General features: G+C 34.6%; 1 protein-coding gene across 2 annotated transcripts in view; it reads left to right on the top strand.

The window, feature by feature from the left end:
- SIM1 (SIM bHLH transcription factor 1) overlaps nucleotides 1-24,016 on the top strand; it is an 81,723-nt gene extending 57,707 nt beyond the window's left edge. For both annotated transcript variants that reach the window (XM_002746862.5, XM_054254288.2), the window contains exons 11-12: nucleotides 15,482-15,884; nucleotides 17,955-24,016. In XM_002746862.5, the coding sequence (XP_002746908.1) occupies nucleotides 15,482-15,884; nucleotides 17,955-18,685 (1,134 nt within the window). In that variant the 3' untranslated portion in view covers nucleotides 18,686-24,016. The remainder of the gene's footprint in view (nucleotides 1-15,481; nucleotides 15,885-17,954) is intronic.
- The last annotated feature ends 1,527 nt before the right edge of the window (nucleotides 24,017-25,543 follow it).

Genomic DNA, 25,543 nt, shown 5'->3' with positions numbered 1-25,543 from the left:
GAAGAGCAACATAATTGACAAATCTTTACTAGATTAGCCAAAAAAATGATAGCAGACACAAATAAAATTATAAATGGAAGAGGAAATATTATGGCTGATACTACAGAAATATAAGAGACCCCCATGAACAATTATATGCTAATAAATCGGAAACTTACACTTCTGCATGAATTTCTAGAACATACAGCCTACCAAGACTGAATCATTAAGACACAGAATATCTGAACACATCAATACTGTGTAAGAAGATTGAATCAATCATCGAAACCCTCTTAACAGAAAAGTCTAAAATCAGATGACTTCACTGGTGAATTCTCCCACACACTTAAAGAATTAATGCCAATCTTTCTCAAACTCTTCCAAAAAATTGAAGAAGGAACATTTCCAAACTCATTTTACAAGGCCAACATTACCCTGATACCTAAAGCCATAAAAGGACACCACAATAAAAGAAAATGACATGTCAGTATCCCTGGTGAACACAGACACCCAAATTCTCAACATATTACTAGAAAACAAAATTGAACAACACATTAAAAGGATCATACACCATGATTAAGTGGGATTTATCCATGGGATGCAAGGTTGGTTCCATACACAAATCAATAAATGTTATATACCACATTAACTAAATGAAGGATAAAATCATATGATCATCTCAATAGATGCAGGAAAAGCATTGGATAAAATTAAACATCTTTTTATTATTAAAAATGCTCAACGAATTAGTATAGAATGAACGTAACACAACAGGGCAGGCCCACAGCTAACATTATACTCAATGGTGAAAACAGAAAGCTTTCCTTCTAAGACCAGAAACAAAAAGAGAGAAATAGAAAAAGATTATCAAGTTTATATGGAACCAAAAAAGACCCCAAATATCCAAAGCAATCTTGAGAAACAAGAACAATTATTAATGCATTACACTTCCAAACTCCAAACAATATTATTATACAAAGCTGTAATAATCAATATAATAATAGTACGAGCATTAAAACAGACACATACCCCAGTGGAACAGAATAGAGAGCCCAGAAATAAACTCACATATCAACTAACATTTGACAAAGGTGCCAAGAACACAAAATGGGGAAAGGATAGTTTTTTCACTACATTGTACTGGGAAAACCACATATCTACATACAAAAGAATGAAATTGGGCCCTTATCTTAGACAACTCACAAAAAGTAACTTGAATGGATTAAAATCCTAAATGTAAAAACTGCAAGTTTCTAGAAAAAATAAAACAGGGAAAAACTCCTTGATGTATGTCTTGACAATGATTTTTCAAATATGACACCAAAAGCACTGGCAACAAAAGCAAAAATAAATCAATGGAAGTATATCTAACTAAGAAGCTTCTACATAGCAAAGGAAACAATATAATGAAAACGCAGCCTTTGGAGTGAGAGAAAATATTTGCAAATTATGTATCTGATAGAGTTAATATCCCAAACATATAGGAAACTTGTACAACTCAATAGCAAAATAAACAAAAGAGAAAGACAGAAAAAATAAAGAAAAGAAGAAATTATTCTATTAAAAATCACCAAAAAACCTCAATAGACCTTTTCCTGAAGAAGGCATACAAATGATCAACACATACATGAAAAGGTGCTCAACATCACTAATCATCAGAGAAATGCAAATCAAAGTGAGATATCACCTCACCTCATACTTGTTAAGATGGTTGTTAATGCAAGAGATAAGTGTTGACAAAGATGTGTAGAAAAGTGAACCCCTGGCACTGTTAGTGGAATGTAATTGGTACAGCCATTTTGGAAAATGGTATGAAAGTTCTTCACAAAATTAAAAATAGAACCCTGATATGATCCAGCAATCTCACTTCTTATGTACCTGAAGGAAAAATTATCAGTATGTTGAGGAGGTGTCTGCAGTCCCATGTTCCTTGCAGCATTATTCAAAATGAAGACATGGAAACAACCTAAATGTCCATTGATGAATGAATGGATTAAAAATGTATTTATTTACAATGAAATATTACTCAGCCACAAAAGAAGGAAATTCTGCCATTTGCAACAAAGTGGATAATCATGCTAAGTGAAATGAACCACATGGAGAAAGATAAATACTGCATGATTTCACTTATATGTAAAATCTAAGAAAATTAAACTCATAGAAACAGAGAACGATAGTGGTCAGGGCTCAGAGGGTGAAGGAAATGTGGAGATGTTGATCAAAAGGGTACAAACTTTCAGTTATAAGATGGATGAGTTCTGGGGGTCTAATGTAGAGCATGATAACTATAGTTAATAATATTGTATTGCACACCTGAAAGTTGCTAAGAGTAATCTTAAGTTTTCACACCACAGACACACAGAAGGTAATGATGTTAGGTGACAAATGTGTTAACAAACTTGTTTGTGGTATTCATTTCATAGTGTAAACATATATTTAAATTTATCATGCTGTATACCATAAATGTATACAATTTTATTTGTCAATTATACTGCAGTGAAACTTGAGGAAAAGGTTCTGATGTATATTGTTTAATATAGTTTATATTATTTTAGTTTTCCTCATTTTTACTGTACTTGACTTAGAAGAAGCACAGTTGCTTAACTTGGTGGAGGGCCTTTAAGTTTCAATTTCTTTTTACAAGATTACAAATCGGATCGACCTCTTCTTTCAGCGTACAGAAAGTGGGTAATATGTCTGCCAATCTGTTGGCCTAGTTCTAGGACACTGCCAAGAGCAGCTTGGGCAGTTCATCCTTTGTTCAATCACAGAATAAAGCAGTGGAAGACCAAACAAAGCTGCAACAAGGGGTTGGAGCAGGTGGCACCACCTGTACCCATCTAATTCAAACCCATTTAATCTGCCACTTATATGTGAAAAATCGGAGAGTCAGTCAGAGCATCAGTGAAAGGATCAAAGTGATTCTGGCTCATGCCTGAAACCCATCATGGAAGATGACTGCCATTAAAATTATTGCTACTGGTTCTAGAAATCCAGGTTTTTACCCAGTGGGCTAGAACTATTTCTATACTATCTATGCAAGTTGGGATATACTTAAAATCATTCACAGCTGTGGATGTCATGACAGAAAATAACTTAAATACTTATTTTAATTAGTTATTACCTGTTTAAAATCTTCAGTGCAATTAAAATGCTTGCAAGTCTTTGAGACTTCACCTTTGGATCTACAAAAGGAATGGATTGTAGATTTCATGGTTTGGGAACAATTTTCTCCACATGGAATTCTATAGGAGATTCCTTATAGAGTTACACTGAAGGAAACTCAGCCCTGGGTCCTGCGTGCTGATTCCCTTCCAGCTGCACATCACCCTGACAGCTAATGAGATGTCGACTATGGTTACTTTTCTGTGAGAAAAATGAGTGAACCAAATCCCGGGAACATTTTTGTAACTTTTTTGGTGGGTGGAGTGGATTAAGAGAAGGCCTATGACATTTCAAACCACATTTGAGGCATATTTTAAAAACTTCCCATGTTTCTACTTTATGAAACATATCAGATAATTTATAGGTATAAAAGATTTTTTTACCAGAATGTTTTTTTGAGCAAAATACAACTAAAAATGTGGATAAAAGGTTAAAAAAACCACAATAAATAATAGATTAAACCATAAATGAATCAAATTATAAAATAATGGGGAAAATCTTGTGAATAAATACTTTAAAATTGATTTTGGGAAGGTGATAATTCATACCATTCTTTAAAATGAAGGAAGAAATGGCCAAAATATTTAAAATTTCTAATAATTGAATTTTGAATAATCATTTACCTTCTAATTATTTATAGTATAAATGGGCATATTTACTGCTCAGTTCCTCTAGCAAAATTATTCTCAACTGTGGAATGTGACCCAAGATTTATAAAATTTTTCTTTTAGAATATATTCTCCAACTTTTCTCGAAGTTTTTTAAAGCTTAATTCCTTAGAAACTATATGTAATTGAACTGAATTTCATAAACATATCTCAGGAGGGTTCTTTTCCAATGATAAATATTTATGAGATTTGTCTAAAAATCATATTATACTTAGCTTTTATTAATATATATTATATAGATTTATTCTTGCTGTTTATTAATAAGGTAATAAATTAGAAATGAAATGGCAGCAAAAATTTTTATTATTTGTAGGAGTTCAGGAATGTAGAAAATAATTTCTACTTAATATTCTCTTTGCAGCTTTATTTAGTTATGTTTTCTAGGTACTAAAATTTTTCAAGTTAGAAATAAACTTTATTTTTTGACTGCTGTTCAGTTACATTATCACAGGCACATGGTTTCCATCAGCCTCTCAGATTAGCAAAATATATTGCATTATTGTCATTTAAAAATACACTTAATTCTGACATTAGTTTATCTCTTACTCCTATGTTTGTTTCTGAGAAAACTCCCAGCAATTTCCAATGTGTGTAAGCCAAAGCCATTCTTTATAGTAAACGGGACTCCTGTTTGAGGGAAGCATCCCGAGAAGTGGGGGTTATTTTAATGGACATGCTGTATTACTTTAATCTAACCCTTTCACCATCTGTTCTTCCCATAACAGTGAATGAAAAAAAAGAACATATTTTATGTTTCAGGGTTACATTAGTAAAAAAAAAAGATAAAAGTGATTTAAAAGCATGCATATGTTCTTAGTGCAATGCAGTCTGCATCTGTGATTTTTTTTCTCATGGTTCAGACACAAATCAAGAGGAAAGCTGCTCATGCCTGATAGAGTGAAAGTTTTTCATGAAAAACAGGACTTTACCAGAAGAGGGTCTCTTTATATATTTTACAGCTATAAATGATAAAAACCTCAATGAGCTGCCAGAATAAAAATAGATAACTGTGACATCTATTGTTGGAACATCTGGCATTTTTCCTGGGCTGGGTGGTTGCTGCCACATCCGGATGAATGCAGAGCACCTGTCTGGAACATGCTGTTGAAGCAGGCATGAATCTTAGGACCGTAATCAAAAGAAGAGTATCTTTGGGTGTGCTTGTGGTAGGAAACTGTTTCAGTGATTAGAGGACATACCTAAGGGTGTGTCAAGATGGTTTACGGGGTGTAGAGTTGGAGAAAGTACCCTTTGTAAAAATATGCTTGGGGACTTGAAATCTGTTACTGCTTAGAGGGTAGGAAACCATACTTACCTAAGTATAGTATATCTAAGTACAGACCGTGTAAAAAGAAAGGGTTCTGGAATTACAACTTTTCTCTGAAAATTCATAATCATGCAACTTTGGGCAAAAAACTATTTTGAACCTTATTTGTTATGTCTGTAAAGAGACTAATAATATTTTTAAGATGTTGTTAGCATTTAATAAAACAGTGTGGAATCTGCATTGTGACTAATGCATAGCAAGTGCTTTATAATGGTAAATATTGTTGTTATGGGTATTAGTTAGCATAAGCAAATCATATATTAAGTTGCTTCTTAAGTCACAGTTCGTTTCCTTTTTCCTAAATAACTTATCTACTAAAGGAAACAGTGATGTTTTCCTTCTTTGAACTCCTAAACTATATTGTTTTTCTCTCTATTCAGATCTTTGCCTTTTCTAAATAGTATTAAAGTTATGTTCTGTGCATTATTTATATCCCTTTTAATGTGAACACCTTAAAGGTGGGGCTGTATTTCTTTCTATCACCTGGCATGCTGCCGTGCACATAGCAGGCACTCAACAAATATTTGAATGTTAGAATGATTTTTTAAAATAGATCCCATTGGGTGCACATTAAGCCCTAAGGGATGGCTCAAGCCTTTAACCTGATGAACTATCAGTCTCTTCTAGAAGGAATGATTTCGTTACAAGCTGAATTCCAAAGGAGAACTGGGGGACTGTGGATGTCATCTGAAATCTAGCTTTGGCAGTCATCTGAGCTCTCTGCTTGCCGGCCTCAGCCCCCTTTTGGTGGATGGCATTTGATTGCATGTTTCATGAGAACAAGGGCATCCGTCATCTGACTCATATTTTAATTTGCAAAATGAATGCTTGTTTTGAAAATTAAAACTTTAATATGAAATTAGGATAAGTTAAGGTGCAAAGTATTCACAACAACAAAAAACTTTCTAAAAAAGGAGAGGTTTCAGCAAAATTAAAGATAGATTTTCACTGAACTGTCTTAATTGATTGATATAATCTAATGAGAATGAAGAAATCGTTCAGTTTCTTAGCTTTAGAAACTGAAAGGAGAAAACATTGTTACTTTTTTTTTTTAGACAGAGTCTTGCTCTGTCACCCAGACTGGAGTGCAGTGGCACTATCTCAGTTCGCTGCAACCTCTGCCTACCAAGTTCAAGCAATTCTCCTACCTCAGCCTCCCAAGTAGCTGGGACCACAGGCATGTGCCACCATGTAAGGCTAATTTTTTGTATTTTTAGTAGACACAGGGTTTCACTGTGTTAGCCAGGATGATCTTGATCCCCCGACCTCGTGATCCGCCCTCCTCAGCCTCCCAAAGTGCTGGGATTACAGCATGAGCCACTGTGGCCAGCCCATTGTCACCTTTCCAGAGGAAGAATAGCAAATACTCTATAGCCCATAAAGCATGACTGTTTTACTTGAAATAGTGTCAATACCAAAAAAAGGCTAGGAGAACCATCCACAGGCTTGCATGAAACTTAATTGACCATGATTCTCCCTCCTCTCCACTCTTAAAACACATCCTTAGGCTCTTAATCAAATTGTAAATGATTAAAAACTGTTGGTACCAAACTACATTCCAGCTTCGAAAACTGGAGTATTTAGAAGAAAAGGTCCTACTGTTTAGATGACTGGCTAGTGGCCTGATTTGTTTCTGCAGTTGGGAATATTGATTTTTTTAAAAAAATCCTTTAACATACATATCTTATCTTTTATCTGCCTATAAGATGGTACTGAAAACATGGTTTTCTAGGCAACACAGTCTATGGCAGAAAATAATTTTTACAAGATGGCAACCATTTCTGTTTACCTAAGTGAAAGTGATTAAGGACCTTTATATGACATATACACATCTGTACCTTTTGTACTTTTTAGTGCTGTTATATGCATTGTTTATATGATTCTCACTGAAATCCTATAAGATAGTCTATTCCTATTCTATAAATGGGAAAACCAAGGCCCAAGGAAAGTGATCCTTTGTACAAGTCATATCAAATGACAGTAGATCAGGATACGCCCAGTCTGAATCCAAGGTTGGTTTGTACTGAAATCCTTAGTTGATAACTTTGTATTTTCCTATGCACAATATTAATTATCAGAAATAAAAACAAAGATATTTAAAGAAATAGGAGCTTTATTAAAACAAGTTTCCATTTCTTCAGAAAAATGTTGTGTTAAGTAATGGCTTTGTCTGAAATGATTCTATAGAAGAAACAAGGCATAAATTTACTATAAGAGATTTCTCTGATTTTCAAATATTTATTTTAAAATAATTACATACTTTGAGAAAAGTTGTAAGAATAGTATATTCTTGTATACTAGGCTCACCAGTATTTAACATTTTGCCACATTGGCTTTATCATTTTTTTCTTTCTCCTCCCTCTTTCCTCACTATTATTTATTTTTTTGAACCATTATAGAGTAGGTTATATATCTCAGGCCTCTACCCAAACCTTAGTACATTGATGTGTATTTCCTAAGGACAAGAATATTCTCTTATATAACCACAGCACAATTATCAATATCAGAATATTTAATATTAATAATATGTTTTTATCTAATCTTACAAGTGTAAGATATAAGATTTCTCCAGTAATGTTCTTAATAGCATTTGCTATATCCTTTCTAGTACAGGACTCAGTCTAGGAGTCTATATTGTATTTAATTTTCATGTTTCTTTCATCTCCTTTAATCTGAATAGTTCTTTAGACTTGGTTTTTCTTTCATATTATGGGCGTTTTTGAAAAACATAGCCCAGTTATTTTACAGAATTGTTCTTCAATTTGAGTTTGTGTGCTACTTCTTTGTGGTTGGATTCTGGTTATACATGATTCACTGGAATATGTCGTAAGTGAGGTTGTGTCTTCAGAGTGTCTGTCACATTCAGAGGCACATGATGTCCATCTTTCTGAGTTGGTTGGTAATGTTAATTTTGATCACCTGGTCAAAGTGTCATTTGGTTTCTCTACTGTAAACTGTTTTTATTCCCTTCTAATTAAAAAGCAATCTGTGGGGAAACCTTTAAGTCCATAAAAATAGCCTATTTCTCACCAGTTTTTACCCTAGATTTATCATCCATGATCATCTGTGCCCAGATAAATTTTTATTGAGGTGATTGCAAAATGTTAATTTTCTAACTCAACTACTCCCTCCATATTTATCAGTTGGCACTCTACTGTAAGGAAGATTCCTCTATGTTTCCCCATTTATTAGTTAATCAGTTTGGACCCATGGATTTACTTAGTGGGTTACAATTTATTCATTACTGTCATTTACTTTTGCTTAAGTTTTTCTGTATTTGGCTAGAGGGAATTCCTTCAAGCTGGCTCCTGTTTTGTTTTGACATGTCCCTATCATTCCTATGTAGAGCTATCTAAAGCTCTGTATCCCATAGGATCAGATATGTAGTATTTACCATTTTTTACCTCCAAAATTCTGTATTTAATTTGTGTAATTTGTGTTTTTTTCCCCTATTTTCCTGAAGGGTTTAAAGTTTTTTTTTAATCAGATTGAAGAGTTTTATTTTTTAATTTTGTTTTTAATTTCCATGTTTTATTCATTGTCATCAGAGAGTGTTGTTTATATTTCTACTTCATGAAATTTACTGAGGTTTTCTTTACGACCTAATATTTGCTCGATTTTGATGAGTGGGCATCTACATCAAGAAGTTTCTTTCTTTGATATCAGTATGTGAAGTGATATATAGCCATACAATTTAACTGATTAATTTTCTTTTTTTTTTAAGTCTTCTGTAGTCTTTATTATTTTTAAAATTTACTTTACTCTGTTACTGAGGGGTATGTTAGTCTTTTATTTGTCAGAATGTTTCTATATCTCCTTTGTATCTCCTATAGTTCCTGCTTTATATAGATGGCATTGCAATGTTATTTGATGTGTAAATATTCATAAGTTACATCTTCATTTTAAATTCTGGCTTTTAGCAACATAAAATGTCTTTTGTTTTGTTTGTTTTATTTAATGCTTTTTTTAAAGCCTGAATTCTACCTTGCTTGGTTTTACAATCCCAATTCTTGGTTTCTTATTGTTGATATTTGCCTTGTTTATGTTTGCCTTTCCCTTTATTTTTAGCCGTTTGAAACACTGTGCTTCAGGCATGTCACATGATCAGTATAGAACTGGGTTTTGCTCTATATATTATCAGAAAATCCTTTTTAAAAACTGATGATTTAAACCAATTCACATTAATTGATGAGGTTGATATGTTTGAGTCAATGCTGTCATATTATTTAATATTTACTGTATGCATTATGCTATATTTAATGTTTTCCAGATTTGTCTATTTTTGTTTTTAATCAAATTCTTGATTTTGATATACTTCTAAATTAAAAGGCAGTTATCACAGAAAGTACCTATTTATTCTTTATCTGGTTTCCCCAGTGGTAACATCTTGCAAAGCTGTAGTACAATATCACAACCAGGATATTGCATTGTTACTATCAACATACAAAACAATTTCACTACCACGAGGATCCCTCACGTTGCCCTTTTATGACAACATCTACTTTTCTCCTGCTCCTGCTTTTGTCATTAGCCCCTAGCAAGCACTAATCTGTTCTTCATATCTGTAATTTTGTCATTACAAGAATATTGTATAAATGGAATCATATTGCCTTTGGAATTGACTTTTTCACTCAGAATAATTCACTAGAGATTCACCCATGTTGGTGCATGTATCAATGGTTCATTGTTTTCTATTGTTGAGTAATAGTTCATGGTATGAATATATCATATTTTGTTTAAACATTCATCTTTGGAAGGAAATCTGGATTGTTTCCAGTTTTTGGTTATTAAAAATAAAGCTATAACAACTCAGTAACAACAATAACAACTAAAGCAACTCAATTCAAAAATGGGAAAAGGACTTGAATAGACATTTTTCCAAAGATTTACAAATGACCAATATGCCTGTGGAAGGATGCTCAACATCACTAATCATTAGGGAAATGCAAATTAAAACTGCAAAGAGATAGCATCTCACACCCATTAGGATGGCTACTACATACACACACACACACAGAGACACACACATACATAAACAAGTGTTGGTGAGGATGTAGACAAATTGGAGCCCTGTGTACTATTGATGGAAATGTAAAATGGTGCAGCTTCTACAAGAAACAGTATGGCAGATCCTCAAAGAATTCAAAATAGAATTATCATATGATGTAGCGATCCCATTTCTGGTTATGTACAGTAAAGGATTAAAAACAAAGTCTCAAAGACATAGTTGTACACTCATGTTCATAGTAGCTTCATAGCCGAAAGATAGAAGTAACCCAAGTGTCATCAATGGGTGAATGGATAAACAAATTGTGGTATATACAATGGAATACTCTCCAGTTTGAAAAAAGACGGAAATCTTGACACCTGTTTCAACATGGAAAACCTTGAAAACATAATGTTAAGTGAAATAAACAAGTCACAAAAAGACAAATACTTTATGAACTTACTTTGTGAGGTGCCTAGAATAGTCAAAGTAATAGAGACAAGTAGAATGCTGGTTGTCAGAAACTGGAGGGAAGAGGGAATGGGGAGTTATTCTTTAATGGGTACAGAATTCAGTTTTATAAAATGAAGAGTTCTGGAAATGAATGGTGCTGACGGTTGCATGGCTCCATGAATGTACTTAGTGCCATTGAACTATATACTTAAAAATGGATGATAGTAAATTTTACATTATGTGTATTTTGCCATATTGAAAAAAATGGAACAATTAAAGAGGACTTGGAAGTGAAGGGAAGTAGCTGCTATAAATATTCCTGTGCAAGTTTTATATGAATATAGTTTTTATTCCTCTGGGATAAATGTCTTGGACTACATATGGTAATAGCCCATTTAGTTTTTGAGAAGCTGCCAAACTGTTTTCTAGAATAAATACACCATTTTATATTCCCACCAGCATTGTATGAGTGATCCAGTTTTCTTACATCTTTGCCAGCAATGAGTGTTGTCATTATTTTTCATTTTAGCCAGCCTGATAGGTGTATTGTGATATTTCACTGTGGTTTTAATTTGCATCTTCCTAGTCACTAATGATGTTGAATATCTTTTCATATGATTATTTGCCATCTGTATATCTCACCCAGTGAAGTGCCACTTCATATCTTTCACCCTTTTCTGTTGTTATTGTTGTTGCATTTTGGGATTTCTATATATATTCTAGAGGCTAGTCATTTGTTATATATGTAGTTAGTAAATGCTTTTTATCTCTGCTTGTAGTTTGTCTTTTCATTCTCTTAACAAGGTCTTTCTTGAAGCAAAAGATTTTAATTTTGCTCTAGTTCAATTTATCTTTTTTTTCTTTTATGGATTGTGTTTTTCTTGTCAAGTCTAAAAACTTCTTACCTTCCCCCAGATCTTGAAGGTTTTGTTATTTTCTAAAAGCTTTATAATTTTATGTTTTACATTTAAGTCTGTGAACCTTTTGAGTTATTTTTTATATAAGCTATGACACTTAAGTTGAGATTTATTTGGTTTTGCCTGTGAATGTCCAATTACGCTAGCACCATTTGTTGAGAAGTTTATCTTTCCTTCACTGAATTGTCAAAAATCCGTTCAGCATATTGAAGTTTGTCACATTTTCTCCCTCCAAGTAATCCTGATAATATGGGTTGTGTGTGACTTAATTTGTGCTTCTTCATGACCTTAGAGGTTTTGAGGGCAGAATGTGTGGACAGATCCAGATTACAGTGGCTGCCATTATCCTTTAATCTCAGAAGCCTGTAGAATGTATTAATTTATTGACCAAAAGGCATCATGCAATTCCTAATAAAATTGTGCCATAATGGGATACTTGGAGGGAAAATTGGCATTGTAGTAAATTTATAATTTACACAATAGCTTTCTTTCTATAATGATGACAATAAAAATTTGTGGACTTGAATTATAGTTCTCAGTAATTATTTTATTCCAATAACTGAGATGTAGGGACAGGCACAGGAATCATATATTTCAAGACTAAAAAGGATTATACTGTACAGAGTATTAGAACTGAAAGACAAGTTAGATAAGGTTTAATCTAACTCACTATTGCATTTTTATGCGTCATTCATTCATTGCACTGCACATGCTACATATATTGGCTGGCTGCCTTCCTCTCTTTCTGCCTTTTCTTTTCTCAAATATTTAATAAACACCTGAAATATTTTGGATTAAGTGGATTAAGTAATGTGGTTGTAGTGTCCTCAACAGAGTTTACATCAAGTACAGTTCATTTTAAAGGGATGAACTTGGCTCAGAGGTTTGATGGTGCCCACTGGTACAAGTTTATAGGTCTTGAAAACAAAGGTTTACTGCAAAGCTTTTCCTCTGTATCTCCTAAGCAGCATGAGGTCCTGGATCCACCCAACTTCTGCCTGCTTGAGTATCTCAGGGCAATTCACTTGCTGTTGCTGTAGTTTCCTGCCTATTGTCAAGAGGCTTATCCTTCAAATTCTTCTTTGGGTGCTCTTGAAATGTATACCTCCTGTATGCCCAGGTTGTCTCTTGTTGAATTTTCATTGTGATTGAAGGACAGAATGTTCTTCTCTGCTGCGCCAATAGCACTTTCCAATACACACTCAGGAAAAGCTTTTCCCCCTCTCAACAGGGCTCAAAAGTCTTGACTGGAGTACCTCAGAAATAGACCTGGTTTATACTTTTACAAAAACAAGCAGAGTCTAGGCAACTCCTTGCTTGGAATAACACTAATGGTCTGAGTTTCTCTGAGGCAAGCACATGGATGGTACTCTCAAGAAGCACATGTCTAGCACTCAGAAGCGCCAGCCCTGCTTTGTGGAAAGTGGAGGTGGTATCTTGTGAAAAGAGAGTCTGGTGTTCACTGGGAGAAGAGGCTGATGGCATGTGGAAGACATGGTATAGCAACTGAGCCCCAGGATGTCTTGAATTCTCCTACACTATAACCCACCCTGCAGAGAGGGAAGGTGAATTTTTTATTTTTTTCTTGATGGAATATGCTGATAGTCCATATGTGCATGTAGAAAATAATTAAAGTAACAATCAGAAATGGCAAAGGAAGTATCTCAACCTGGAATTTGTACAGGATTCTGTTCTGAGCATGCTATATTGGCATACTTTGAAGATTCCCCAGAGGAAGCTGTGTAGTTCATTTCTCTGTCTCCAAGAGCCCTCCACTAGTTGCCTCTTTGTACTGAAATGGGAAGAGCCAGGATTCTTCTTCCGGCTCAGGGTTGGACTAGTGGGAAGGAGAAAATTTGTTTTGTCTGTGAAGTTCTCATCATGGGTGAAACTTTCTCAACTAGCATGCAACAAGGTTTACAACAGTGGAACCTAGAAACTTTTCTTCTTTCTCCACAACACCACACATGCCCACCCCTGTTTATTTTGGTCTAAAATGGACTTCTATTTTGGTTCCTGGGACTGTGAAACAGTTTCTGCCACTTCTCTGCAAATCTCCCTAATATTGGATTTTTTTTTCTCTCCTTTCTTCCTTAACAGTGTTTTATCTGAAATGTAAAATAATGGTTTTGAGCTCAGGCTTTGAGACTAGACAGTGCCTAGTGAGGTGAGGCGTGAGGTGGCATCTTATTAAAACTTGTAGTAATGTCCTTTTTTCAATCTATAAAATGGAACTGTATTATGTTCAGGTGGTTGTGAGGACTAAATGGCAAAATGTATATGGAATGATTAGCATATTGCCAGACACATAATAAGCTCTCAATAAATGGCATCCATCATTGTTACAGTAGGTAATCTCTTTACAGTACCCAGAATTGTTTGGGATTAGGCAAACAAAAACTGGTAAAAATTATTATTAGATTCTGTATTTTAGTGGCTTGTGAGGGCCTTCAAACTGAGCATACTTCCTAGGGAGATCTATCAAGTGTTTTATGTTTTCTTTCAAAATATGACCAAATAGTCTGGTAGTAGATAAGTTATTTAATTCCAACAAGGTACAGCAATGCCTCTGGCTTGTTGTTTTCTGGTGACCCCTATGCATATTTCAAGTTTTAACTTCGAAAGCAAGAGGCACATCCTAGTGAATAGACCCAACTCTCATATGGAACAAGACTTCTTAAGAGTTACATGTAATGGCCAGATGCGGTGGCTCATGCCTGTAATCCCAGCAGTTTGGGAGGCCGAGGTGGGCAGATCACCTGAGGTTGGGAGTTTGAGACCAGCCTGACCAATATGGAGAAACCCCATCTCTACTAAAAAAAAAAATACAAAATTAGTCAGGTGTGGTGGCACATGCCTATAATCACAGCTACTCAGGAGGCTGAGGCAGGAGAATTGCTTGAACCCCTGAGGTGGAGGTTGCAGTGAGCTGAGATCATGCCGTTGCACTACAGCCTGGACAACAACAGCAAAGATCTGTCTCAAAAAAAAAAAAAAAAAAAGAAAAAAAAGAAAGAAAGAAGAAGAGTTACATGGTAATTGAATTGGGTAAGCACTTATTAATTACTCTGCCATCTATCCAGCATGGCCTTCAGAGAGTTAACAGTCAAGCATGAAGATTAAATTTCAGGACATTGATGCCTTAAACCTTAGGTTTTTGTTTGTCTATTTTAATTAAGAAAAAATGTAAGCTGGGTGTTGTGGCTCATACCTGTAATCTCAGCACTTTGGGAGGCTGAGGTGGGAGAATTGCTTGAGCTCCAGAGTTCAAGACCAGCCTGGGCAACAAGGTGAGACCCTGTCTCTAAAAAAATTTAAAAATTAGTTGTGTGTGGTTGTGCACCTTTGATCCCACCTACTCAGGAAGCTGAGATGGGAGGATTACTTGAGCCCAGGAGGTAGAGACTGCAGTGAACCATGATCATGCCACTGACTCCAGCCTGGGGGACAGAGCCAGACACTGTCAAAAAAAAAGAAAGAAAAATAATGTAACAAATAGAAATAAAATATGGAGCTTACCTGGAATCTCTCTTTGGCAATACTTTTAGGGTAGATGAAGAACCTGGGTTTGAATCTTGGTTCTGTCACCTGCTAACACTGTGGCTTTGGGCAAATCACTCTCTCTGCCTGAACCTTAGCTTCTCTATCCATGAACTGGGAATACTGATAGCACCAGTAAGGGTTTACTATAGGAGCTACGTGGATAGTTTATATGAAGCACTTCATTCAGTGTCTAGTACTTCAGTCTATGTTTGCCATTATTGTTTTTATCTCCTGTTTTCAGTAGCCGAAAGGATTTTCTTTGGAAGCATCATAATGAATTAAGTAATTCCAAGTTAGGTGTGCACAGCCCTGGTGCCAAAACAATGATTATTTTGTCGCCCTCACAACAATTAGACCTTAAGGGTGGTTTTTTTGTTTGTTTGTTTTTTCTTACTGATTGATTGATTTTTGAAATGGACTTTTCTCCCCTACTTGGTTTCAGTATTCAGGATTTCACACGGAAAGATCAGAATCTGATCATGACAGCCAGTGGGGTGGAAGTCCCTTGACTGACACAGCCTCTCCGCAGCTTCTGGATCCCGCCGACAGGCCTGGCTCCCAGCATGATGCATCATGCGCCTACAGACAGTTCTCCGACCGCAGCTCTCTCTGCTATGGCTTTGCGCTTGACCATTCCAGGCTGGTGGAGGAGAGGCATTTCCATACCCAGGCCTGTGAAGGAGGCCGGTGTGAGGCAGGCAGGTACTTCTTGGGAACGCCGCAGGCCGGGAGGGAGCCCTGGTGGGGCTCTCGTGCAGCCTTGCCCCTAACCAAGGCCTCTCCAGAAAGCAGAGAAGCCTATGAAAACAGCATGCCTCACATCGCTTCAGTACACAGGATCCATGGTAAGAGCAGGTGGAAAGGTTTCCAAACTCCAAGCATTAGGCCCTGGGCAGGTTCATCACATTCTAGATGTGACACTAGAGTGAACAATCAAATAGTTTTCTTTGATTTACAAATCAGAACAAATGGGATTTAAAAAGTTCACTCTGTTACTAATTTTTCTAGTGTTTGCCAAATATGCTTAGTTTTGACAAGTGAGTAAAAATGATTCCTATTTTAAGCATCAGAGAGTATAGAAATTATGTAGTTAATTATTAACTATGTCAATTGAATTTGTAGTATGTGTGCATTTACATTCCTCATGTATTATTTTGTTTTGTATTTTCTTGCTTCAAATATGGACTTGAATAGTCTGTAGGTTCATTCGGTCATAGCAATGTTTTTCAATGAGGGCACTATTGATGTGTTGGAGAGGGCCAGCCTTTGTTTTATGGACTGTCACACATATCACAAATGTTTAACCTTTCTGGGCATTAAATGCCAGTAACTTACCCTTTTTTCCCCATTATTTGGCAACCCATAATAATGATCTCGTGAGTAAAGGATAGAGCAATATGTAGAATGCACTGGAATTTTCACCTTGGGATAATTATATGGCTTTATAAACACATTTAAATGGACACCACAGCTAAAGCCTTGATTGTCGCTAATGCTTCCCTTTGTTCATTTCAAAGTAAACTAGTTAAGGAGAGCTCATTACATCCATTCCATGCTTGGGTCCAGACAGGTCTTTGAAACCCTCCCTGTTTCATTAAAAGTCAGTGGCATTAGGGTTGATCTGAAGGCCCTGATGCTACTTCTCTTGTCTTTAGGATGAGAAATGTGCTAGACAATGTTGTTTCCATTCATAAACCTGCCTGTCAAATACCACTCAGAAGCTGAGTAATTTTAATATGTTTCTATTCTTGCTTTCTATTTTTCTGATTTTACTCTGAGTATCTCTAGTTTGGTAGACTGGTAATGGAAACCTAGAGCAAAGGGCAATTACTTGCCAAAGAATAGAGTTAAGTGAAAATCCTGGCTTAACCTACAAGGTCTGGAAGAAAATATTAGAAATACCACAAGAAGAAAGGAGAAAAGGAAAGCAATGCACAGTGTGATCCAGGCCTTCTCTGCTGCATTAAGTAGTTTACAGCTTTCACATATTCCTACCTGTTTCTCTTCTCTCTTTTTATATTCACTTCAGACCATTTTGAGAATAATTCGGTTTATGGAATATACTTTGGATGCCCTATTCCTCCTTATTTTATCTCTTTCCTTGGTTCCAAACAGGTTGTTATTAAAATTGTCTATATTTTTTATTTTTACCTTACATCAAAAACAATCTAAGGTACCTGAGTTGCTGTATGATTACCTGTGAAGCTGAGATGTTTAGCCCTAAATTTGAAAAGATAATATTTTTGTTTTTATTTGGACAAGATTGTATCTATATCTATAATCTTAGTTTATATCTGTCCATGCTTACATATACATATATGTGAATAGATGTATATTTTTAACCTTCAAATACTCTAAAAGTAAATATTAGAGCTTTATTGTAACTTTACTTAAGATATATTAGAGCTTTATTTTAACTCTACTTAAGATATATTTAGCAATATTAACATTTTAGGTTATTTATCTGGAAGTGAGAGAATAATAGTTCAGCCTATATCATTATTTTCCTCAAATCCAATTGAAAACATTTTCCAAGCATCAGTTTAACATGGCACTCTCTAATAAACCAAATTCTATGCATTCTTCTCTTATTTCCAGTCAGACAGGTCTAATAACATATATCCATGGAGAAGTATAAACAAACTTTACCATTTTACTAATTGTCATTCACGATGAACAGAGTTTATGTTCAAAGAAACTTGTTATAAAACTGGTCTGCATTTAAAATTCACTTATTTTACATGAATCCAGTGCAGAAAGTTGACTGTCTATCATGTGAATCTGTGCCTGTTTCAAATATTGGTGTATATATTAAAAATGAAAGATATACAATTTATTTTAATAGAAAAAGGAACTATAGTTATTTTTGAGGGTGAATTCTGAAATCACTTACTTTTGACTTTTCTAATCTCTAGGGCGAGGTCACTGGGATGAAGATAGTGTGGTCAGTTCTCCCGACCCTGGGTCAGCCAGCGAATCGGGTGACCGATATCGTACTGAGCAGTATCAAAGTAGCCCACATGAACCCAGCAAAATTGAAACTCTTATAAGAGCCACCCAGCAAATGATTAAAGAAGAAGAGAACAGATTGCAGCTAAGGAAAGCCCCGTCAGACCAACTGGCTTCCATTAATGGGGCTGGGAAAAAACACTCCCTCTGTTTTGCAAACTACCAACAGCCCCCACCGACAGGTGAAGTCTGCCACGGCTCTGCTCTTGCCAACACTTCACCATGTGACCACATCCAGCAGAGAGAGGGAAAAATGCTGAGTCCCCATGAAAATGACTATGACAACAGTCCCACTGCTTTATCTCGGATAAGTAGTCCCAATTCGGATCGCATTTCAAAATCCAGTTTGATCCTAGCTAAAGACTATCTTCATTCAGATATGTCTCCTCACCAGACAGCAGGAGACCACCCTACTGTCTCTCCAAACTGCTTTGGCTCTCACCGGCAGTATTTTGATAAGCATGCTTACACATTAACTGGATATGCCCTGGAGCACTTATATGACAGCGAAACCATTAGAAACTATTCCTTGGGCTGTAATGGCTCACACTTTGATGTAACTTCCCATCTAAGGATGCAGCCAGACCCAGCACAAGGACACAAGGGAACATCTGTTATAATCACCAATGGAAGCTGATGTTTTGCAGAAATATTTTGTTCTTTAAGGATCTCTGAAACATATTTATAGTTTAATACCCCATTATCAGCATTTACTAGGCCACAGATTGTTAGAGAGGGTAACTTAAGTTACTGGGTATTTGATACGTGTTCCTGTAAAATCAAAGAAAATATAGCACTAGTATTCAGGGTTATACACAGAAAATTGAGCTAAATTGAATACATAAATTTCCCCTCTAATTCTCTGGGAACCAGAATAGATAAATTTTGAATTGAAAAATATTCATGTAGATCAAGTGCGCATACATACCATGTGAGAGGACTGATGAATGGCAACATTGCATTGTGAGTATCCAGTGATCCTCATACACATAAACTGTTACTTACAAATGGCTCTATACATTTTACACATGGAAATATAGGCTATGTCATGTAAATACACCAAAAATGGGTAATTTTCTTTGACTCTATCACACTAAACTTCATAAAGAAATTTCCATTCCCAAAATAACTGAGAAAGAGAGACAGACACATTTTATAAACTGACTTCTTTGTGGTTTCAAATCAGCCAGTTCATTTGGTTCAGGCATAAATTAGAGAAATGGTTCTGGGTAGGGTGCAGAAATGAGTGTTGACCTGGTATCCCTTATAAGCAATCAGGAATAGGTAATTTTTCACCTCACTTTTCAGTTAGACAAGGACCAGGAATGCACTGACATGGCACTAAGTGTTTTTCTAAGTAAAAATACTGAGATATTGGGACACACATCAAAAACCTGGTGTGCTCAATTGGAAATAGTTCTATGAAGATGCAAAGGCCAGAGGCAGACTGAAATAAAATGATATCTCAAAAGACACAATTTAAGAGCTCAGCATAAGTAAACAATATATTTAGGGCTTGCTTGTAAAACCAACTAAATAAAAAATTCAAACCAATTCACCCAGAAAAAAGACTGATAAGTACAAAAATAAAGGGTAAATCAGTGAAGTGCTATATGACAGCAGTGTAAGTGTTTGAAAACGTTTCAAAGTACATATGTGCCAATGTGACAACATGTGGAAAGCCTCAGGAGAGAGTCTAAGATAAAAGCTTAGGTTGATAGACAAGTAGTTAAAAGCTAAGAGCAGTACTCTGAAGGAATATGCAAAGAGTTTATTTTACTTATTGTTGGCAAACAACAAACTTGGTCTTACCTCTGTTTGGTATAGTAGAAAGACCAGCTGACTGGATTCCTGGGCTCTAATTCTGGCCCTACCTGTAACTTAATTTTGTGACCACAGGTGTATCAATCACCATGCCTGGGCCCTAGTTTCCTGATTTGTAAGGCAGCACCAATGTTCCATGGCTCTGTGGTAGAGCAGAACTGAACTTATCACCTAATTAACTCTCTGCTATGAGTTGTCAAGACTGATCATTCTGTTTTTTCTGTACACAGAAGTTTAGATGCTTTGTGACTTAAGCAGGTGTGTGGGCTCTTTTAGGCAGGTTACTGTCAACTTTCTAGATTTAGCAGAAATGCAGTTGGTACAAATTTATGACAGAGAAGAAAAATAGCAAGATTTATTTAATGCACTATTCTCTAATAATTAAAGCAAAATTATATAAGTGACTAGAGAAATTTCATAGATAATATTTCCTAGGAGTCCCATGCCTGAAACTCTTGCCATATTTAAGGAGGGGATATACTGGAAGAACTTGACTTATAATTTTGGAAACAGAACATGAAATTGAATACTCAGGGATTAGTACTATATTTTCATCATTCAACAGTTATTTGACAGTCCATAGGTAGGTGACAATCTGAAGGATAATAAGAAAGACGAATATTGGGTTGTTTGTATATGAAAGAAGAGGCTACATAAAATTAAATAATGTTAACATTTGCACTGTAAATGCAAAAAAGTAAAGTAAGTGAGAAAGTTAGTGGTTATATATATTTTCAAACAATTCAAAGTGCAGTTGACCCTTGAATAACATGTGTTTGAACTGTGCAGGTTCACTTATATGTGGCTTTTTTTTTCAATCAAATGCAGATTTAAAAAACACAGTATTTTGAGAAATATGAAACCCGAGTATACAGACGGCTGATGTTTTGTATAAGTGAGCTCCACAGGGCCAACCGCAGGACTTGAGTATGTTAGAATTTGGTTATATGGGGGTGGTCCTTGAAACCAACTCCCTGTTTACATCAAGGGGCGACTGTACAATTAAAAACTAAATTTTGAATTATACAAATAAGAGTATTTAGTAATTTTGAGGAAATTATTTATGAGAAATCCTGGAATACATAAAATGGAGTTTTGATCAGTTTGCAACATGAAGTAATGTTTTAAGAATGCTAAAGATTTTGTAGAATTCTGTAGATTGATAAATGTTTTGAAGACAAAAATATTTCATGAATATGGTGTATTTTGGAAAGGCAATTTTCACAGATGGGTATTTCTGGTGGCTATACATTCTACCAAATGTGCCAGGGACAGATGCTAAAAGAAATGGAAATTTAAGGACCAGGGAAAATGAAGGATATTAAAGAAAAGACTGTCACTAAAGGAATTTCAGTGAAATTTTTATATGGAAGACAAGTTAACCGGTAGAAGGAAGAAATTATGAATTTCACAGATGAGAGTAATCAGAAGGAATAATGCTCTTTAAAATGACATGATCAATATTTTTAAGGAAATACATAATTAACTAAATTATATCTTGATTCAATATTCTGGTAGATTGACCCAGTTTTAAGTATATAACCATTTTAAAATTTGCCGAATGTCAATAATTTTATAGTAGCACCTTTATTACATTACATAAAATGTCGTATTGACTCACCGTATTGTATAGCTTACATATTTTGCAATATGCCATGATTATCACAAAATGACCCAAGGTAAGTTAAGATATATAATGACAATGTTCCTTGTTAATATACATGTGAATGTGTTAAAATGTATTTATAATCTACATTATTTTGTTCTGTGCAGGAACATATTTCCTCATAATGAAAATGTCATCTGTGTCTTTTAAAATTATAGTACATAAAATAAATATGTTCCTGATAACTTAATCAGTTAAACTTAATTTGGCTTTAGTTTTAATCTTGATTTCCCTAACTTTGCCAAATGCTGAGAACCATGAAACTTGATTAAAATAGAGAAGTACAATTTTTATATCACCTTGGGGATAAATAAACATATGCTCTATCAAATTGCCAGTATACTATGTATCCATTTATTAAATGATACATAGCTCATGGTTTTGTAGAATTCTGGTTTCTAGTAATAGTAAGTATCTTTATTTCCCATTTCACCTGTCATACCTACTTTAAAAATTTGGATGACCAAAGAAATAAACGAATGTTTCCCCAATCTTTCTTGGGAAAATTATATTTAAATTATTATTGAGAATATACAGATTTGATGTGTTATTTTGGATGCATAATATTAATGTCACAATCACTACAGATCAAATACTTAGGTGTGCTTCAGCTCCATAAGTCTTTTGTCAAATTATGCATAATATAATGAGCTTGCTTATCTAAACTGTAATTGCCTGATAAAAGATAATATGAAGTGCTGAGGTGACATTCAAAATGAGACAGGATGCAATAAATAATTTGCCTTCTGTATTTATGCAGAAAAACCACTTGCTCTTTTTTGGTTATTTTTGTAGGACTAGATTTTTCTAGTGGGTACTATTCTTAATTCACTCCAAACCATGTTGTCACATGCTGCCTCTGGGCAGAGAATCCCACTTAAAATAAGCTTTAAAAGGATCTTCTAAAAAAGGCTAATTTGCTTCAATTTTTATTTCTTCTTCTTATGGGGGATGAGAATCATAATACAAGACCATTTGGAAAATATGCATAGATATTTTTAAATGAAATAAAAGACTTCTGCCCTCAAGATCTAAACCAAATAAGTTTGATGGAAGGCAGCACAGGTAAAGAGACCTTCTGAATACAGATTTGATTTTGATAGCTCTCTCTCTCTCTTTCAAGAGTAGGATATTGCTAACACATTCAATACAATCTTTCAGTCCTAATAGTTTTTGGGAGTGACAGAGTGAATGCTGATATCTGGAGAATTGAGCATTTGACCATTTTGGGGTCACTCACTTTGCCTTCTGCAATAGCCTGTACTTTAATACAACCAAATGCAGTCTTTCTGATTTAAAATGTTTGAATGCCCAGATTTGGTTCCCTAGTTCACTCAAATCATAGATGCAGAAATACATCCTGTTTTCACAATGATTTAAAAAAGAATGTAAATCCTATGGTCCTCCAAATAAATGATTCAACTTTCATGTAAATGTCAAGTTTTTGTGAATACAAACTTATGTCTAAGACAGAAAAACCTATTGATCCAGTTCTTACTGTGGAGCTTATTGTGGGTAAAACATTCTTTATCATTCTAAATTTTAAATGAATGACAGAATAGTTACGGACACATGCAAAAGGTATCAGACATAGAAAATATTCTTGGGGAAATTTCTGTGTGGCGCTAATTTCTTGTGCACAAGGGTGTATGGATAGTGCTTAACTCAAAAAGTGAGAGTGTAGTCATTTCCACATGGTGGTTTGTTCAGAGTTCCTTCTCTAGGACTGTATGCAGAAAGCATACACACACACATACACAAAAAATATGATTTTTATATCATATTCATAAAAATGTGCCATATCCAATTATAACACACATACACATACACACACAAATAAATGATGGTTCATACAAGAAATTCTAATTGCTAATTTTAAACCAAACATTTGTAGTTTTGTTTATTGCAACTTTGCTGCATGGGACTTTGCTTTCATAGATCTATATGGTAGGGGGAAATTTGCCCTAATTTGCTGATCTGGGACACATGTAATCACAGTTAAATTTACATCCAATAACTCTGATGTGTTTACATTTCAAAGAAAATGAAATTGGCATGGAAAAAATTTTGAGAATACTAAAAGTTTTTTTTTCCCCAAAGGGAAATATTTCAAAAAAAAAATGAAACATTATGAGTAGGCACTTCAAAAAAGATAAAATATTTTACATTTGTTTTTTGACTAATGTGCTATAAAAAGGATTATATTTGTGAGAAAAGATACTGATTGCCAATATTTCAAATACCATCTTGCAATGTATAGTTTGTAGTGACATTGTAGTATAAAGCTGTAATTTGAAATTTTACTTTGGAATGTAAAGTAGAAAATATTAGCTATGTCAATGATATCTTGCAAACTGTTCCCATTTATAATTATTTATATTGTAAATAGCTTTCTGAAGTAAATTCGAAGTTAATGTGCATAAAATGTATTTATTATGTGGGGAATTTTTTGGTTTAAAATATAGTTACCAACATGCAGTTTGAGTCTGAGTTATTCATTGAAAGAAAAATCTCTGTAGGACAAAAAAGGCTGTCAACTAAAAGAATACTGTAAAAAAACAGGAACGATTTTAGCTCTAGATTCTATTGAAATGGGTAGCACTAAACACACAACACACACATATACACACAGACACACACATGCGTGCACACACACACACACACACTTTAAGATACCTGGGAATAGAAGCATATACATACGCATAGCAACTATTAATGATGAGTCTGTGTTTTATTAGACACTGGAGAATGGTTTTTCAATGTTTCATTAGAACATCTTAAGCAGGACTTCTTTGTTAAATAAAGCAGAAAATTTGAAAGTAAAGATTATGTTTTAAATGCCTAAGTGAATAGAAAACCTATAATATTGAAATTATTTAATTTGCTGTCATTTAAAAATACTCTCAGAATAATGTTAGTTTCAGAATTCAAAGTATTTTAAAAATTCAGAATGAAGAGTTAAGTTCAACAAAAATAGATTGCAGTCTATTCTAGGCAGCAATCTATTCTACCTGGCAATCTATTTTTTTCTCTTAAGCATTTTCATAATGTCCAACATGTTTTTCTTTTTCTCCTCTGGGAATTTCTGATTCACCCTGAAGTATTCAGAAATTGTCAGCTATGGACTAATTCAACAAACCTACACAATTTCTTTTTAATTAAATGGAAATATAGTTTGTATTTTCTGAAGCATTTTATGAAGCTGAAAAAAATATCAAGATATCATTGTTATTAAGATTGTAGCATTTATCAGATATTTTCCATGATTCTTTGAAATACTTGTTTTAGGGCTTTTGCTTCTGCAAATAAAATTGTTTTCACCTACTTTATTCTCCAAAATAACTGTACTTCCAGTTTAATCCACAACTTTTATTGAATAACTACTATGTGTCCCAAATGGGATAGGCACCAAGAATCTTTCTCATTGCAGGGTGTAATAAGAAAGTACATACAATCAGTCTTTCATTTTCTCTATGTGCTCTGAAAGTATAAATTCTTTAGATAATCATGAAAATTACAAGCACTTATTGAACCATCATGTACCAGGCACTGAATCAAGCTCAGATCATCATAGAAATCTGAATCAAGACCATCACAGAGGAAGATACCAATATGCTCCATTTCATTAATGAGACAACTAAGACTCAAAGTCTCACTTGAGTAACTTAGTCACAGAGCTAGTAAGTGGTGAGATGAAATTCGAACCCAGAATGGCTTACTCTAAAACTTTACCTAACTTCATTCTGCTTTCTTTATGTAATAAAATATAATAAAATATAATAATATTTAATATAATAAATCAGCCTGCTGGGATCAGTCTGTCTCTGTTGCCTTGGTAATCATGCAACCCATGGGTATTAGGAACGAAGACAGCCTTCCAGGCCCACCCAGCCATTCTTTCTCAATTAACAAAATGCATATTTCGTGTGTGTGTGTGTGTGTGTGTGTGTGTGCATGTATATAGAGAAAGCAGAATGCAATTAGATAAAAGAAAGCTTTATCTAA

Source organism: Callithrix jacchus, chromosome 4 (genome assembly GCF_049354715.1).
Source record: "Callithrix jacchus isolate 240 chromosome 4, calJac240_pri, whole genome shotgun sequence".
In the NCBI taxonomy this organism is placed as follows: domain Eukaryota; kingdom Metazoa; phylum Chordata; class Mammalia; order Primates; family Cebidae; genus Callithrix; species Callithrix jacchus.
The sequence above is the reverse complement of the archived record's forward strand: the minus strand, read 5'-3'. Positions and strand labels throughout refer to the sequence as shown.